The sequence below is a fragment of the Macrobrachium rosenbergii genome, chromosome 4 (genome assembly GCF_040412425.1).
Source record: "Macrobrachium rosenbergii isolate ZJJX-2024 chromosome 4, ASM4041242v1, whole genome shotgun sequence".
NCBI lineage: Eukaryota > Metazoa > Arthropoda > Malacostraca > Decapoda > Palaemonidae > Macrobrachium > Macrobrachium rosenbergii.
The window spans coordinates 81,751,820-81,769,243 of record NC_089744.1 but is presented as its reverse complement, the minus strand read 5'-3'; the positions used below and the strand labels follow the sequence as shown (position 1 = coordinate 81,769,243).

Genomic DNA, 17,424 nt, shown 5'->3' with positions numbered 1-17,424 from the left:
GATCTGTTGAACATGTGTGATGTTCAACTGCCAGACTTCTGGGCATTTCGAATTAATGGAATGTAGCGTCACTGATTCAAAGAAAGGTTTGGATGAACCCATATCGTCAGAGACAGTAAAGCAGAAAATAACCAATGGGTTTGTTCATTGTCAGTCCCTCTCTCTCCTTAATCTATTAATCCAAATTGAGGTAGATTATAGATAGGATACTCAGTCATTTAGTACATCTGCATGCTCGCCCATCCAGCATGTGACAGCTTGCTAACCGTCCCTCTGCCCACTGAGAGAGGAAGGGTATAAAAGAGAAAGGTAGGAGGCCAGTCCCACACACACCCTCTCTTTTGCAGCCATACACCTTAGGCAAGATGACACCTGTCCCTCAAGGGGAGCTGAGTGAACTACATGACTGCTGAGCAGCCACAACAGAACCCAAGGAAAAAGACCCCAAGGATCTATGGGCAACGTCCCAAAGGCAAAAAGGGAGGTGTATGTGGTCTGTCGTGACCACATTCCCATCATAGTACTGCCCGACAGGATCTTCCTGAATGCGAGGGGCAGGCCAATGCCCGTTCTTGCAAAATCTTGCCTGGAACATACTATTGTCCACCACGTCAGCTGTGGAGTATGCCCATTTGATCATCACATGAAGTCAAAAGAAATGGTGCTCTTGGGTCCCGCTTCTTGGCCAAGCCAGAACTAACAATGTGTCGTTGGCACTCAGACTTGGTCAAGGTGGTAACGCAGAATGCCTGTGGTCACTTGGAAGCCTCCAGTGTCTTAGACTCGGAATGATCATACCCTGTTGATCACAGAACAGCGGAAAGGCATAAGCCTTAAAACTTATACCGTGGATGTGAAAGACGTCTCATAGACGCCAACAGCATCTGATGCTCCCAGTCGGTCACCCATCCAAGTACTGGCCAGAACCAATGTTGCTTAACTTCGCTGATCGTACGAGAAGCAGTGCTTCCAGTTTGGCATGGCTTTTGGCTGTTTATGCCCACGGTCTGGAAGGACAGACCCGAACAGTGACAGCTTTGGTGTGTCAAGACTGAAGGTTTAACTCAGCTGTCTTCCAAGGTCTTGTCATAGAGTTTAGGCCAAAGGCCAAGCACTGGGACCTATGAGGTCCTTCAGCACTGAAATGGAAATTGACAGTAAAAAGGTTTGAAAGGTGTAACAGGAGGAAAACCTCACAGTTGCACTATGAAACAATTGACGACACTATCCCCTACAGGGGTCTTCCAAGGTCGAACAATCTTTCGGAATGTCGAGGTGCCAAGACCAACTGTCTTTTAACACCGACCCATGTAAGGTATTTGCAATGTATGCATACCCTATACACATCCTCTTCCATACATTAGTGGCTATAAACCCTTCCTTGATTACTTTACCTACATTAGTGGCTATAAATCCTTCCCTGATTACTTTACCTATAACAAATCCTTCCTTGATTATTTAAAATACATAAAACTGTGTCATTGCTATGTAACTACAATAGCTTTTATACTTTTTATCTAAGCCACACTTTAACAACAAAGACAGTCTGCCCACATTCAGCAATGACTCAACCATTATAATCTTGACTACTGTATATACATAGTAAACATTAGCAGCAACACCTTAACATACTTTTTTGTTCAAGAGTTACACTCACTAAAATCCTGTTTTTTTCTCTTGGATAACTTTTATATGATAATTACAAGAAGTTTGATAATGACAGTGATGATTGCTTTATGGTGATGAGATGTGGGGCACTGTTGGCAAGCGGTGAGACAGTCTAACATGAGCCTTCTGAAAGAACATCAGACAGATCATCTACAACAAAAGAACCACGATCTGACAGCAGACATTGTCGTTTTGGAGAAAGCTTGATAATGGCACTGTCAAGAGTTTTAGACATTAAGGCTTGAGGATCTTCTAGTGTTGCAGGTCAAAGATTGTCTAACAAATTTTGTGACAATTGTAGGTGTTATTCCTCAGGCTTTGTTCCAATTAATTTTCATACCTGACTATCATATTCTTCATCATCATGATCGCCATCATCTTCCGTCCAGGACTTCATTAGGCCCTCGATTCCTCATTGGCTAATTCTCTATACTCGTCTGTCTGTCTGTCTGTCTGCCTTGAAGTCATTGTTGATCTTGTTAGAGAAGCCCTTCACACCAATTTCCCTTTCAATATTCAGAATATTCTGGACTTCTTCAATAATAGTGGGGAAGTCCTTGACATCACTATCTCACTCTATAATGACTTTCAACATGCACTGACTGCTCGAGCTTTATAGCATACTGCCTCTACAATCTGCATTCGTTAAGCTTTTCCATAAAACCATGGTACTGTATTGCAGTTGGCATTAGCAGTAATGGCAGCATGAATCATCCTGAAGGTCAGGTAAGCATAAGTTCACTTAAGGCAATTGATGATGCTTGAAGTGGCTACAGCAGTGATGTGTTAGGAGGAGCCTGGAATATCACAAATACTTAATCATTCCTGAAGCAAAGGTTGTGGGTGGCTAGGAACATATTCAGTTATAAGGAAGATCTTGAAAGGTCACCTCTTGTCTTTCAGTTATTTCTGCACTTCAGGAGTATTGTAAAGCTTGAGGGAAACTTAAGAGATCAAAATGGCTGTCACCCAAGTTTTCTTGTTGTGTTCCATACGATGGACAGACAATCTGTGTTTTTATTCTAAAGGGCTTGGGGAATGTTGGCTCAATAGACAAGGCCTGGCTTGATCATATGACCAGTAACACTGGCACACGGCACCATAGTAAAGCACTGAAATTGGAACGAGTAAATAATACTGGAAAATTCAAGCCCTAACATCTTAAGCTCATATGTTTTGGAGAAAATGTTATAATTAACCTTGATGTACCTGGTATTTTTAAGATTTATATCAGCTTTAAGATGTCAAGGAAAAATTCTGTAGATACAAAAATTTTTATTGAAATTGACTCAACAAAAGTGTCAGGGAAATATTTCTTAACAAAGAGATGAACCTGCATCCTTGTTTGGAAAGGGAAAAAGTAAAGGAAATGAAAGCAGTTTTATTAAAGTCATAGTACTTAAAATAGTCAATGATTATGATGAAATGAATGATAAAGTGAGCAACGAATAAAAATCTTAGTTTATAAGCAACTTCATAAAAATATAAATATGACTTACACAGCATATCCCAGTCTGTGAGTAAAACATATAGTACTGTAATACTATGAGTACAGGTACCTGTTTATATAATACTACAAGAACCTGATTACATTAGGTAATTAGCAGAATTTCTTTAGATCAAAAGTACACAGCAAAAACACAATCTCCAAGTGGCTAATTAAATATTATCTGCATGTACCCTGTATATGTCTAAATGGAATTACTATTGCACTATCTTCTGTTTTCAAATTGTAAAAAATAAATAACATGAAATTATAAAAAAAATTGTATACAATTGGAAATTTCAGCTGCAACCTTGTCAATACCAAATCTGAAGTAATGTACCAATAAGTTGGTTTCAAGTATTTTAGATAATCACATACTGTACTAAAAACTTCTAATCACATACTGTACTAAAAACTTCTAATTCTTCATACAATGTGAAGAATGTCTTTCATACAGTAAGTTGTCAGTATATGAAACCAAAAAAAAATCCTGAGTAACCTTTAAGAAGAATATTAGATAGGTTACATGAAATATAAGGTAACAATAAATCTGTAAATCCTTAATGGAACCTGTAATGCATTACAAACTGTATTCTAAAATACAGATGCTTAGTTGCTAACTGGAATTTAAAGTATGAGTAGCTAACTAACCATTTAAAAACTCAATGAACATAAGAGCAGAGTGAGTATTCACGAAAAAAAAAGATGAAATGGATTAAACTGAAATATGAAAGGATATTATCACAGCAAATTACTGAACTGTAAGATGATAAGACAATAAAAATGGAATGTAACTAAAGACTCAAAGGTAGGGTCAAATATTTTTTCAACATTATCACCACCTGGTGATCTAAAAGGCAAGCCATTTTCAGTGACACCATAAAAACATAAAATTCAATGGAGTTGAATTTTAATGACAATTTGGTTCTATTTGTTAAAGACCTTTATCACTGTGCATGGCAACAACATTACCATTAGAAGTACAATATTACCACACAAGGCAAATCTGTTTTACCAAAGTTTCATATGTTGATATGATTTTCCACTCACTGCTTACAAAAAAAAAAAAAAAAAAATCAATGGTATGAGCTGCAATCAAGTATAATTCTAAAAATCTTCGAAGGCAATTGAGTTTTCTGCAATGAAGCATAAAGATACTGTACAATAAATGTTCCTAAATGTACTCTATATTTACAACAACCAATAGTGAATAAATAGCTTTAAAACTAAAATATATGAGTGACTGTTTGAATGTGCTTTATGATGCATGTAGGACAAATGTAGGTCAAGTATCTGCTCTTTTGCCATTCTAGGTATCCTGAAATATAATTTTCTTATAAAAAATTTATATATGGTAAGTACAGTATTCCTAATACGATGCAAAGTTGCTGCCACTTCAGAATAAGATTTTATCAGGTTTCTGAGGCTTATGTACCTTCATTTTAGAAGTTGAAAGTCAAAATTGCCATAGTTTTAAAAAAATAGGATCTAGACATAAGTTTTGACACTTACTGTACAGTATTACCACAAGAATATATATATATACAAAAAACAACAGACAGCAATTCGTAACATACACAAAACACTAATAAATTCAATGTATACTGTACACCTATTCTATGGGTAAATTAAGGGCTGCATACTGCATGTAAAGCCTTCGTTTGCAAAATTCGTAAAATTCTATTTCTCTGGTGAAGTTCTTCCTAACAATGTCCTTAATCTTCTCAGAAACAGGTGGCTTGTAGATGTTTCGATTCACTTTGGAAAAGCGTTGGACCTCATCTAAGGAAAGAAAAGATATAGATTTGTAAATATTTAGATTAATTATGAAAAACATATGACTCAGTGATGGTGTCATGAGCCAAAATAATGCAAGTGTTTAATTTAATGGTTTACAAAAATTTTTTGCGTTGGTTGGCTCTCCAGAAGCACTAACCTGCAAGGGGGCAGTGTAGTCAGTGCACCTTAAGTGGTGTACAGCAGGCATTATTAAATCGTACTTGTAGTGTCCCTTTGACTCCTAGCTGCATCCACTTTTTAGTGTTTTACTTTACCTCCATTTCTGCTCACTTTCTTCAGTCCTGATGTCCAACCTCTGACTACTGTATTACTTCTTAGTGGATCATCTCCCAATTTCACATTTAGATTCTTTTACATCATCACCTTTATTTTCTGGATCTCTTTATCTTGCTGTCCAGCCATTCCAGCTTCCTCTTTTCACTGCCTTAATGCAAAATGGCCGAAAGTGCCCCAGTGCTTGGCCTGACAGCCTAAATTTCATAAAACCATTCATAAATGCATAAGCACTAACCAGTAATGCATTGACCCAATTCTTTTTTTTAAGTCAATGTAGCACTGAACAGATAATTTTACTAAGCCAGTCCATTACTGATGTGATTATATTCCTTAGGTTATATATTTTTCCCATATACAATTTGAGATTAATCAATATATATGGGCTGCATTTGCATGCCATATATTTACTAGAAAAGCTACACTTACAAGTCAACTGCTGTATCAGAGGACTCGAGTTCACATAAAGAGCAGATGCTAATCAGATGAATGTTAGCAGTCACGCAACAAAGTTGGGGTTTACGTCCTACTGTTATAGACAAAAGTGATTTGCCAACCTTTATCTCCACATAAACGTATTTAATTTTCTGAAAAGTGAAAGATTTGCTATTACTATATTGTGGAGAAAATTACAAGCAGTAAAATTTTAATGTACTTACTCCAATATAAATGTTTTGCTCCCTTGAAAAATCGTGGAACATAGTGCTCCAGGACTGTTAGAGTAGTGTTGAGGTCCTCCAGTACACCAACCACAGCATAATTCTTCTCAACATTTTCCTTGGCTTTCTGAAGAGCATAGGCAGTATTGAAGCCTCTGTCAAAGATATTTAAAAATTGATTTATTTTTTAAAAGGGTGGTCTGGAACTAAGAAAATCCTAACGAGCCTACTTTTAAAATGTTTATTTTTTCAATTTAAAATAAGTAAAAAAGTACCTACTTTCAACATCTTTATAATTCCTCCTGCAAGGGTTATGAATCATAACTTCACTGCACAATGGTTACTGCAGATCTTAAAAAGAAGCGTTCATTTAAGGAGCAGACACGGACAATGTCAAGATTTAATAAAAGGAATGAAGAGAAGAAAATATGACAACAAAATAACAGATCTACTGACGGTAGCCACCTATGCGAACTCGGGAAGACAAGTCTGATGTAACCACCCAAAATTTTAAACAAATTAGATGCTGACTTACGTTTTCATGGTACAGAATAAAAAATAATTGTTTAGAAATATACGGGCACTGTTTCTTGAAGCACTGAACTTAACTACATAAATTACAGGATTCCATTCACAGGATATTTCAAAATCAAAGCTGACAGACAGAGAATGACCAATACTAAACTGAACGTGAATGATAAACGATACCACATAACAGAGGACGGTTAAGATGTAAACATGTTGAGAGGACATGCAAAGAGTTGTTTCTTTGGTAGAATACAAGGGAAAGTCACTGATAAAGGACAGGAAAACCAGAAATAGAAAAGGAAGCAGATGCCACGCCGTCAACAACATACAATCCATAATAAGTATGACGTAATTATAACTGCTTTAAGCCCGAGTCTCCAAATGCCCAAGTAACAAAACTCAAAACCTATCCAAAGTCCTGTAAGGAAGAGGATTAAACGTCAATTCATTCGAAAGGAGCGAGAGTGAGGTAAATTTCGAAGTGTACAAAACCAATGTAAGAAGTTTGAAAGATTAAAACAGTTGTCTTCGTGATGAACCGAAGGAAGCTTTTAAAAGAAAGCTACGTACATGATTTACCAATCGGGGAAAAACATGGTGGCAAAACATAGGAGCCAATTTATTTCCAGCCCAACTGCCTCGCTGATCCCTAAAAGCTCCAGCAATCCTACATCTTAAAAAGGTGAACTTGGGGGAGTATCGGAACTGGGGTTGCTGAGAGGGAAAGTAGCTCAGTAAAAGAAACAAAGAATGAGGCATTTTCCTTGAGAACACGAGCAGTGCATCAAAGAAATGAAAAGCCGATTACTTACGTGCAGTTTCTGTCTTGGCCGCAAAAGAATTCCGTCAGCTGGGCAAAATCGGGCCTTTCATCACCCTCCCTGTACTGACACTCTCGGTCGCCTGTGAGAACGCAAGTTTCGTAGTCCTGGAATGAGAGAGATTAAGTATTACACTTTCATAAGGAACATGGAAGTTACATGCAGTGTCTTCTCTAGTAGTTTGACTTCATTTTATTTCTTCCAGTTATGAAGAGAGTAATGAACCACTTCTGGTGCGAAAAAAATTTCTGAATGATAGGGAGAAAAGTTTAAAATGGAAATATATATATATTATATGCAGGTGTGTGTTTATGTGAATGTGTGAGCGCGCGCGCACGCGTAAAAGGGCATATCCACATGATGATAATGCTGAGAATCCTAAAGAATAGAAAGTGAAATTAACGATGCTTACCAATGAATAATACATTCAGGATAACAACTGAACATCTTATGATGCATTACTCACTCAAAGTCTAGCTGCAAAATACGAAAGAAACGTTTTAAATATCGGGCCCTCGCTTCTTTACCTTTCTAAGCCACATGGCCGACGGGAGAGGCAACTCAGGGAATGCTTGCTTTCGTTCCACGAAATACCAGGGGGCTCGTACGTAGTAATACCAGGAGATCACTCTTTCAACTGGATCACGTACCATGTTCACGTACAGAGGCTGGGACACGTTGAAGCTGTTGAGGAATGGAACGGAATACAGAGTTTAGGACAAAGGCCAAGCACTGGGACCTATGAAGGCATTCAGCGCTGGAAAGAAAACTGAAAGTAACAGGAGGAAAACCTCGCAGTTGCACTATGTAATAATCGCTAGGAGAGGATGGATAGCAAGATGGAAGAAAGTTAATATGAATTGAGGTACAGTAAAAGGAATGAAAGGGGTTGCAGCTTGGGACCGAGGGGACGCTGCTAAGAACCTTCAGTAATGCCTACAGTGCACCGCGTGAGGTGCACTAACGGCATTACCCCCCTACGAGGTTGAAGCTGTTGAGATGAAATCGATAAATATGAACATCTCTATGAATTAATGTGCATAATTTAAAATAACATCTCAACATGCGTTGTAGTACCATACATATCTATCTTTGTAAAGGAAAATAAAATAGTTTTACATTTGACACATACACAAACACTAGCGAATGGGGAGGACCTGGGAACGTGCCCCCTATGAAAAAGAATGATAGAATAATATTGAAGATTTAGATAACATAAATATAAAAAATGGGAAAAAATTCAAAAATCAATTTAAGAAATAATATATTGAAGTATTTAAATAATAATAACATAAATAAATATAAAATATATATATAAAAATATAAAAATCGATTAAATATAATATATATATATATATAATAGTATATATATATACATATATATATATATATATATATATATATATATATATATATATATATATATATATATATATATATATATATATATATATATATATATGAAAATTGGTGGCCACCCCCATGAAATTTTTCTGGATCCGCTAGTGGCCACAACCGACGTTATTGTAGATCTTTGTGGAAAACTACTAGTACTGGAATGTGCAATTACGACTTACAGAAAGTAAGAAAAACCGCTTACATTGTGAAATTGATGTAACAGACATGTTTGACGTATACTGATGGTGGTCTGAAGACATCTACTAGTTGCACAAGACGTTTCTATGGGAAAAATTAAAGAAAGTCAATGCTATTAAAATAATTGACGTCACACTTCGTCATCATTTCTAATCCTCCCAAATAACGGGAGATTTGAATTACTGTTTCAAAGAATTTTTTAATTACAAGTTGCAAAATTAAGCCAAGCTACTGGCCACTCGGTAATCAATGAAGCTATTTTATCAGCATGAAAAGGGAATTTTTATTATTCTTAGTTACAACTTCCTTTTTTTTTTTTTCACATTGATATTATTAATTCAACAGCTGACACAGGAAACAACAGACCTGTTCTCTGACGCTCAGTTTGATATTCTCGACCTTCTGAGGCCTGTCCTTGTGGAAGGTGAAGCCGTTCTTGTAACTGAGCGCCCTCAGGAGCTCCATGGTACTCTGGCTGCCCACTTTGGGCACCCTGTTGAAGACGAGTGTCAGCTTCTTGTGGTTGCCGGTATTGTTGAGGGTCATGGGGTCAATCTGCAGATTTAAGATAAAAATAATAATTTGTTAACAAAGGGTTGCATCTCGTGGTATTTCTAAGTAATAGCTCCGCACGGACTGTATGGAACGGTTCAGTGTATGAGCAAGTCATTATGGATATGCCATGTGTTGAAGAAGAGATTGGCTAAGGAAATCTATTATAAATGGAACCATACTAACCTAACGTACCCTAACCTAACCTCGAAGGACGTGTTACTTAGGCGGGGGGGGGGGCCCTCCGCCCCACGCCCCCGGTAAAGGAAACTCCACTTTTCACCAAAAGTTCCCCTAAAACTGTGCATGCGTGATAGCATTCCAGGATGGCCAGCATACAAAAACATAATCAGCTCTGAGGTTAATTACAGGTCAATTACAGTCGACCGACAAAAAATGAAAGGCAAATTCTTGATAAGCAACCAAAATATTATAGGAAAAGAACAATTTTAAAGGAAATACCCGACGCGGAGCTAATGCTTAGTTCCCCTTTTACCTTCGTCTAGTTATTCACTGTGTATCCTCGAGTTTGATGCTAGTTATGTGTCCTTACATTTCTTCCAGCTAATGCAATATGGGATTTAAGCATAAAGCCAAGCGCTGGGACCCACAGGGTCATTCAACGCTAAGGAAAGAGTAAAGAGGGATTAGTGAATCAATCACAGAGAGCAAAAATGTATTTTTGACTAATACGGACAAAGGAATATATAGTTACGAAACCCCCCGGAAGAAGCTTTTGTATGTGTGTAAGAAGGTCGACCCTAATTATCTTTCCTTTATGTTGATAGGCGTAGATAATGTTGAGTTCGAAATGCATCTCTTTGAGGTAATCTTTTTACATACTGGGTTTTGAACTGTATTTGTTAATATCAAGGTTTATGTGTGTATGTCTTCTTAAGCAAAGACTCGGGGAAGAAACATTAGTCTTGGTGCTAGAAATTAGTCTTTTGGCTTTGAAAGCAGAAATGTGTTGAGTTCCCTGACTGTCAAAATTGAATAATAAATATGTAAGTGGTCTGCCTCATCCTTTTTAACTAGACTCTATTTTCCCTTTTCCATTCCTTTCAAACTAACGTCATCTTATTGCACAGTTCAACGACCGTATGTGAGCATACGAAGCTAGGCACTGACACTATTTTGCAGCCTCATTTTTGAGAATCTGATGACAGTGAATGTATTGTACATGAATACATTCTCTTTGCACATATGTTGTATGAATCATTGGCGCCATCAATCTTGACAGCTCATGGCGTGCGCATAACTTATGCGGTCTAACACGCATCTCCTCCTCGAAGCTTCTCCACTTTCTTTTACTATACCAGAGAGAGGCTTCTCTGACCTCTGGTCTCCACAAACTTCAATCTTTGATGAATTTATATATATATATATATATATATATATATATATATATATATATATATATATATATATATATATATATAATTATATACATAAATACATATATATTTTATATACATATAATATATTTATAGACTATATACATATATATGTGTATGTATTTATATAATACACACACACACACATATATATATATATATGTATGTATGTGTATATATATATATATATATATATATATATATATATATATATATATATATATATATATATATATATATATATATATATATATATATATATATATATATATATATATAGATATGGAGCCTCAATGGCTCAGTCGGTAGAGCAGCAGACTCGGACTTCATATGAAGTCTGTGTCACGGGTTCAAATCCGCAGCCGGCCGGTCAGAGGGCGGACACTTTGCTATCCATGTAGACACCCCGGGATTATGTATGTAATCAATGGATAGGTTTGCTGAAAGCAAATGGGTGTTACAGACTAATACACACACAAACAAAGCCACTCCAACACCTTCTAAAAACATAACAGACGCCTTACACGTCTCGAACTGTCGGACTAAACCGCTCACGTCTTTTCGCTGCTGGGAGAAAGGGAGCTGGGAATTTGGTACAATACATATACACATTTGCTACCTGGGTCTAAGCGATGTCAGGCAGGGCAGCCGATCGAGGCTAAGGCCTACCCCAACGCCAAATCAAAGTCCTTCAAAGAAGGCATCGTGCTTACCCCATATGAAAAATGGGAAAAAAGCACGTTAAAAGAAGAAGAAGATATATATATATATATATATATATATATATATATATATATAATCAAGGATTGAAGTTTCTGGAGACCAGAGGTCAGAGAAGCCTCTCTCTGGTATTGTGGAGAAGCTTTCAGGAGGAGATGCGTGTTAGACCGCATAACTTATGCGCACGCCATGAGCTGTCAAGATTGATGGCGCCAATGATTCATACAACATATGTACAAAGAGAAGGTTTTCATGTACAATACATTCACTGTCATCAGATTCTCAAAAATGAGGCTGCAAAATAGAAGTGTCAGTGCCTAGCTTCGTACGCTCACATATGGTCGTTAAACTGTGCAATAAGATGACGCTTGTTTGAAAGGAATGGAAAAGGGAAAATAGAGTCTAGTTAAAAACAATGAGGCAGACCACTTACATATTTATTATTCAATTTTGGCAGTCAGGGAACTCAACACATTTCTGCTTTCAAAGCCAAAAGACTAAATTTCTTGTACCAAGACTAATCTGTCTTTCCCGAGTCTTTGCTTGAGAAGACATATACACATAAACCTTGATATTAACAATTACAATTCAAAGCCCAGTAAAAAAAAACATTGCCTCTAAGAGATGCATTTCGAACTCAACATTACCTACGCCTATCAATATAAAGGAATGATAATTACGGTCAACCTCCATACACACATACAAAAGCTTCTTCCGGGCTATCTCGTAACAATATATTCCCTTTATCAGGCTGAGACGACCCTGACTTTTGTGAACGTAATATGACGGTCATCGTGACCTCCATGATTACCGAAAGGGAGATGATAATACGACCAATACTGGAAGAATAAGATTTATATACTTACAAGTTTTTTACACCAATAGCATCGCCATTCGTGTTTAAAATTACCTCTGATTATAGACCATCTCGGTATAGGAATGGAATGGAATATAGAATTTAGGCCAAAGGCCAAGCACTGAGAGTAAAAAGATTTTAAAGACGTAACAAGAGGAAAACTTCGCAGTTGCACCGTGAAACAAGTGTAAGGAGAGGGTGGATAGCAAGATGGAAGAGAGAATATGAACAGAGGTACATTAAAAGTTATGAGAGAGGTTGCAGCTAGGGGCAGAAGGGATGCTGCCAAAGAACCTTTAGTAATGCCTACAGTGCACCTTGTGAGGTGCACTTGCGGCACTATCCCCCTACGGGATACACCAGCTCAGGTTACACATAACTTATTATAGAAGTCTCTTCTATGAAAGCTAACTGAGGAATTAATGTCCTTTTTTTGCTATTTCCTATAATAATAATAACGAATTCTTTTTTACTGCATAAACCATGCATATGGATTTCTTCTTTGAGCATTATTCTCTTATATCTTTATTCAGCAGAGCTAAACCAGATATATACCTTTCTTTTTTTGTTTGTTTGTTTACTTCCCTGCAGCCTAACTAACATAATCCCAATTCTGCGCAGATTGAACTGAATTGAATATACAGTTTAGGCCAAAGACCAAGCGCTGGGACCTATGAAGTCATTCAACGCTGAAACGGAAACTGACAGTAAAAAGGTTTGAAAGGTGTAACAGGAGGAAAACCTTGCAGTCGCACGCCATGAATCAATTGTTAGGAGACGGCGGAAAACAAGATAGAAGAAAGAGAATATGAATGGAGGTACAGTAAAAGAAATGAAAGAGGTTACAGCTAGGGGCCTGAAGAATGGACGTTGCAAACAACATTAGGTAATGCCTACACTGCAACGCATGAGGCCCACTGACGGCACTAACCCCCTACGGGGCTGCGCAGATTTGTTAGGAAAACACACCTTATCTTAATCGTTAACCACAGTCATAATTAAACGCACTTATTCCCTTGAAAGTCACCTGAATAGTCAGATGAAAGTTATATTCCCAACTGCACAATGTCTAGGACGACTGAATGTAACAGTCTATCCCACACTACCAAGTGAGGATCAATCTTGGTAAGACTGAACAAGAAACATCGAGTGACTTTGAAAGACTTACGTTTCGGAACTCTTCTAAGTTATATCCTCCGAACTTCGGTTTGTGTCTTGGAGACTCGTCGTTGGACCCACTGCTGCCGATTCTGCTGTTGCTGCTGACGCCTTCGCTGCTGCCGTCCCCTCGACTCCAGTACCTGCTGTAAGATCCTGGCAGAAGGAAGAAGAAGAAGAAGAAAGAAGTGAGGTATGTTTATGCACTGGACAGGTGTTCGCTGAATTGAATATATAGAGGATTTAAGCCAAAGGCCGAGCACTGGGACCTATGAGGCCATTCAGCGCTGAAACGGAAATTGACAGTTAAAAGTTTGAAAGGTGTAAGAGGAGGAAAACCTCGCAGCTGCACTATGAATCAGTTGTTAAGAGAGGGTGGAAAGTAAGGTGGAAGAAAGAGAGTATGAAAGGAGGTACAGTAAAAGGAACGAAATGGGTTGCAGCTAGGGGCCGAAGGCACGCTGCAATGAACCTTAAGTAATGCCTACAGTGAACCGCATGAGGTGCACTGGCGGCACTACCCCGCTACGGGGGACAGGTGTTCGTAAAATAAATGTCAGTAGAGCTGAGTAGATGTTTTGCCTGGGAATGTACAGTAATATATGACCGTATATTATGCCAGTAGCGAATGTAAATTATAATATACTGATTCCTGTAGGGTGAAGAAATACTTAAACCTTAGAGCGGAAAATGTATGGTAAAACAATGGCTGAGATGTTGTCATTTTAAATTCTCAATCTGTTCCAAAAGATATGCAAATAAGATATGATATGATCATTCTTCAAATTCAGCCAGACGGAAAGAATTCCACACACATCAGAGTAATTTCTGCACTCAGTCTTGATTCAGGAGAGATTAGTAATGACAAAACAAAACTATGAAACTGATAAAGAGAACAGCCACAAGAGGAAGGTTCGCTTGAAAAAACGATTGATTTAACGCACGTATTTAAAAAGTAAAAAATGCGCCAAGAAAACTTCGGCGCAATCCAGTTTTCTGTACAGCCACTACAGCGTATAATCAAGGCCACCGAAAATAGATCTATCTTTCGGTGGCCTCGGTATAATGCTGTATGAGCCGCGGCCTATGAAACTTTAACCATGGGCCGGTCGTGGCCTATCCTATATCGTTGCCAGAGGCACGATTATGGCTAACTTTAACCTTAAATCAAATAAAAACTACTACGGCTAGAGGGCTGCAATTTGGTATGTTTGATGACTGGAGGGTGCATGATCAACATACCAATTTGCAGCCCTCTAGCCTCAGTAGTTTTTAAGATCTGAGGGCGGACAGAAAAAATGCGGACAGAACAAAGTGCGGACGGACAGACAAAGCCGGCACAATAGTTTTCTTTTACAGAAAACTAAAATGGGCAATGACAAAACAAACGGCCATCCCCATCAACATCGCAGACATAATAACACATCATCTTTTATTTTGAAGGACGCCGTCATACACACAAAAGCGCTTGTGGTTAATGATTGCTTGCATGAATAATGCACGCATAACAGAAGACAATGAGAGAAAGAGAGAAAAACTCGATGAGGAAGAGAAAGTGACCGAATTTATGGAGTGGGAGCATCTGACGAATAATTAGACTTTTGTGTGTGTGTGTGTGTGTGTGTGTGTGTGTGTGTGTGTGTGTGTGTGTGTGAGAGAGAGAGAGAGAGAGAGAGAGAGAGAGAGAGAGAGAGAGAGCATCTGACGAATCAAGTAGACTTTCGTTCGTGAGAGAGAGAGAGAGAGAGAGAGAGAGAGAGAGAGAGAGAGAGAGAGAGAGAGAGAGAGACTTTCGTTCGTGAGAGAGAGAGAGAGAGAGAGAGAGAGAAAGAGAGAGAGAGAGAGTTCGTGAGAGAGAGAGAGAGAGAGAGAGAGAGAGGCTTTCGTGGGGAGAGAGAGAGATATTGAGAGAGGGCATCTGACAAAATCAAGAGAGAGAGAGAGGGGAGAGAGAGAGAGAGAGAGATTGAGAGAGGAGAGAGCATCTGACGACAAAATAGGCTTTTGAGAGAGAGAGAGAGAGAGATCTGAGACAAAATAGACTTTTGAGAGAGAGAGAGAGAGAGAGAGAGAGAGAGAGAGAGAGAGAGAGAGAGAGAGAGAGAGCATCTGACGAATCAAGTAGGCTTTCGTGGGGGAGAGAGAGAGAGAGATATTGAGAGAGGGCATCTGACGACAAAATAGACTTTTGAGAGAGAGAGAGAGAGAGAGAGAGAGAGAGAGAGAGAGAGAGAGAGAGAGAGAGAGAGAGAGAGAGAAAGTATTTACAGCCTAATGAGGACAGCACTAAACCATCTGTTTGAAACAAGGAAATCAAACACTGGATCAACCGGCCACAGACCAATAAACGAAGAGAAATGGTGATTATGCCTACATCCACAATAAAAGTGAAATGAATTCTTGACTCCGGGAAGCCTAGAACAAGGCGCAGGTTTCACGTCCATTTAGCTTTCGCTCGGGAACATCATCAAAGTGAAGACCAGAGTCGGGTAAAGACTGCATCTGAAGATCTCGAGACTCGAGTGAAGTCCGAGACTTCTGGTCGGTTAGTGACAAAAGCCCGAGTGAAACTCTTCAAAAGGAAAACGGGGGTTGTTCCATTAGTCACGCCACCGAGGGCGGCAAGGTTTTCTTCTTCTTGACTTGCACTAATTGCCAAAGAATTTTCATCGCCAAAGGAGAGAGAGAAAAAAAAACGTTTTCCTGTGTACTTCAAACATGGAGGAAGCATGACAACAATTCCTCTCTCTCTCTCTCTCTCTCTGATTAGTCAATTGTAAATCCTTGGAACTTCTTCAGTTTACAGATTTAACAGATCATTATGGAGGCAGTTAACAACAGCCTAAGCTCCTGGTTGCTTTTCAATGTTGGTATAACAAATCCTTGGCCAAAAACAAAATAAAACAAAATTACATTAGATTAGCTCAAATTAAACAAATAAATGAAATTAATAAATAAACTCCTTTAATTATTCAACTTCACAATTTATCACCGTAATGACGCCAATAAATATAAATACATTCTGAAAACTTAGGAAAAGCATAAGGTCTCAGATGACGTCATAGCATTCTCCCGCATATGAGATAAAGAAGCGGAAACAACTAACAAAAGGAACTGAAGTATTATCATACAAGGCCTTCACCCACTATGGAAATGCCTCTGATTCAGTCTGAATGAAAGTAAGGCATTGTTACAGTTAATAAGATGATTATACGCCGATTCTACAGGAAAAGCACTGATTTGATGAAGGTCAAGGAAACAAAACACACACACACACACATATATATATATATATATATATATATATATATATATATATATATATATATATATATATATTATTTGTTCTCATATTATATATGTATATATATATATAATGTATATTCTTTGTTCTCAGCTTTGCCCATTTCTATGTGGGGTTCGCTGTTTCCTATCAGCCTTCTCCACCTTCCTCTGTTCAATGCATCCTGACCGCTTAGAAAATAAATATATACACATACATACATACATACTGTGTATATATATATACTGATAGATACGCAGATAAAATATAGGAAGGAAGACAGCAGGAAACAATATACACAAAAAAGGCTTATCAAGAGACGGATAACGGAAAACCCTGGTCAACAAAAGCGGGAAGTTTAGTACAAGAGCATAATTCGCTTAGCTCGTGAACCACGGAAGTTTTTTCCTTTTTTTTTTTTTTTGGAGTGGGTGGAGTCGGGGTAGGTGTACAGAATAAAAGTACAGGGAGGTATTTTAACTGACTCAGATAGACTTAAATTACACTGGCTTGTAACAGAATGACTCATAACAGTTATGGTGAGATGAATTACAACAGATGACTAAGGTGGTTTTAACTGTGTCTAATGATGAACCTGATGGAAATGAGGTTCAATGAGTGAAGATG

At 38.0% G+C, this 17,424-nt stretch overlaps 1 protein-coding gene and 1 pseudogene across 2 annotated transcripts in view; both read right to left on the bottom strand.

Moving 5' to 3' along the window:
• Positions 1-872: 872 nt before the first annotated feature.
• Positions 873-991, bottom strand: LOC136838385 (5S ribosomal RNA; annotated as a pseudogene).
• Positions 992-2,928: 1,937 nt separating this feature from the next.
• Positions 2,929-17,424, bottom strand: part of pip (heparan sulfate 2-O-sulfotransferase pipe) — a 101,517-nt gene continuing 87,021 nt past the window's right edge. For both annotated transcript variants that reach the window (XM_067100164.1, XM_067100170.1), the window contains exons 3-9: positions 13,525-13,670; positions 9,198-9,386; positions 8,836-8,915; positions 7,763-7,919; positions 7,227-7,342; positions 5,887-6,041; positions 2,929-4,936 (exon numbers count right to left, since the gene is read on the bottom strand). In XM_067100164.1, coding sequence (XP_066956265.1) covers positions 4,767-4,936; positions 5,887-6,041; positions 7,227-7,342; positions 7,763-7,919; positions 8,836-8,915; positions 9,198-9,386; positions 13,525-13,670 — 1,013 coding nt within the window. In that variant the 3' untranslated portion in view covers positions 2,929-4,766. The remainder of the gene's footprint in view (positions 4,937-5,886; positions 6,042-7,226; positions 7,343-7,762; positions 7,920-8,835; positions 8,916-9,197; positions 9,387-13,524; positions 13,671-17,424) is intronic.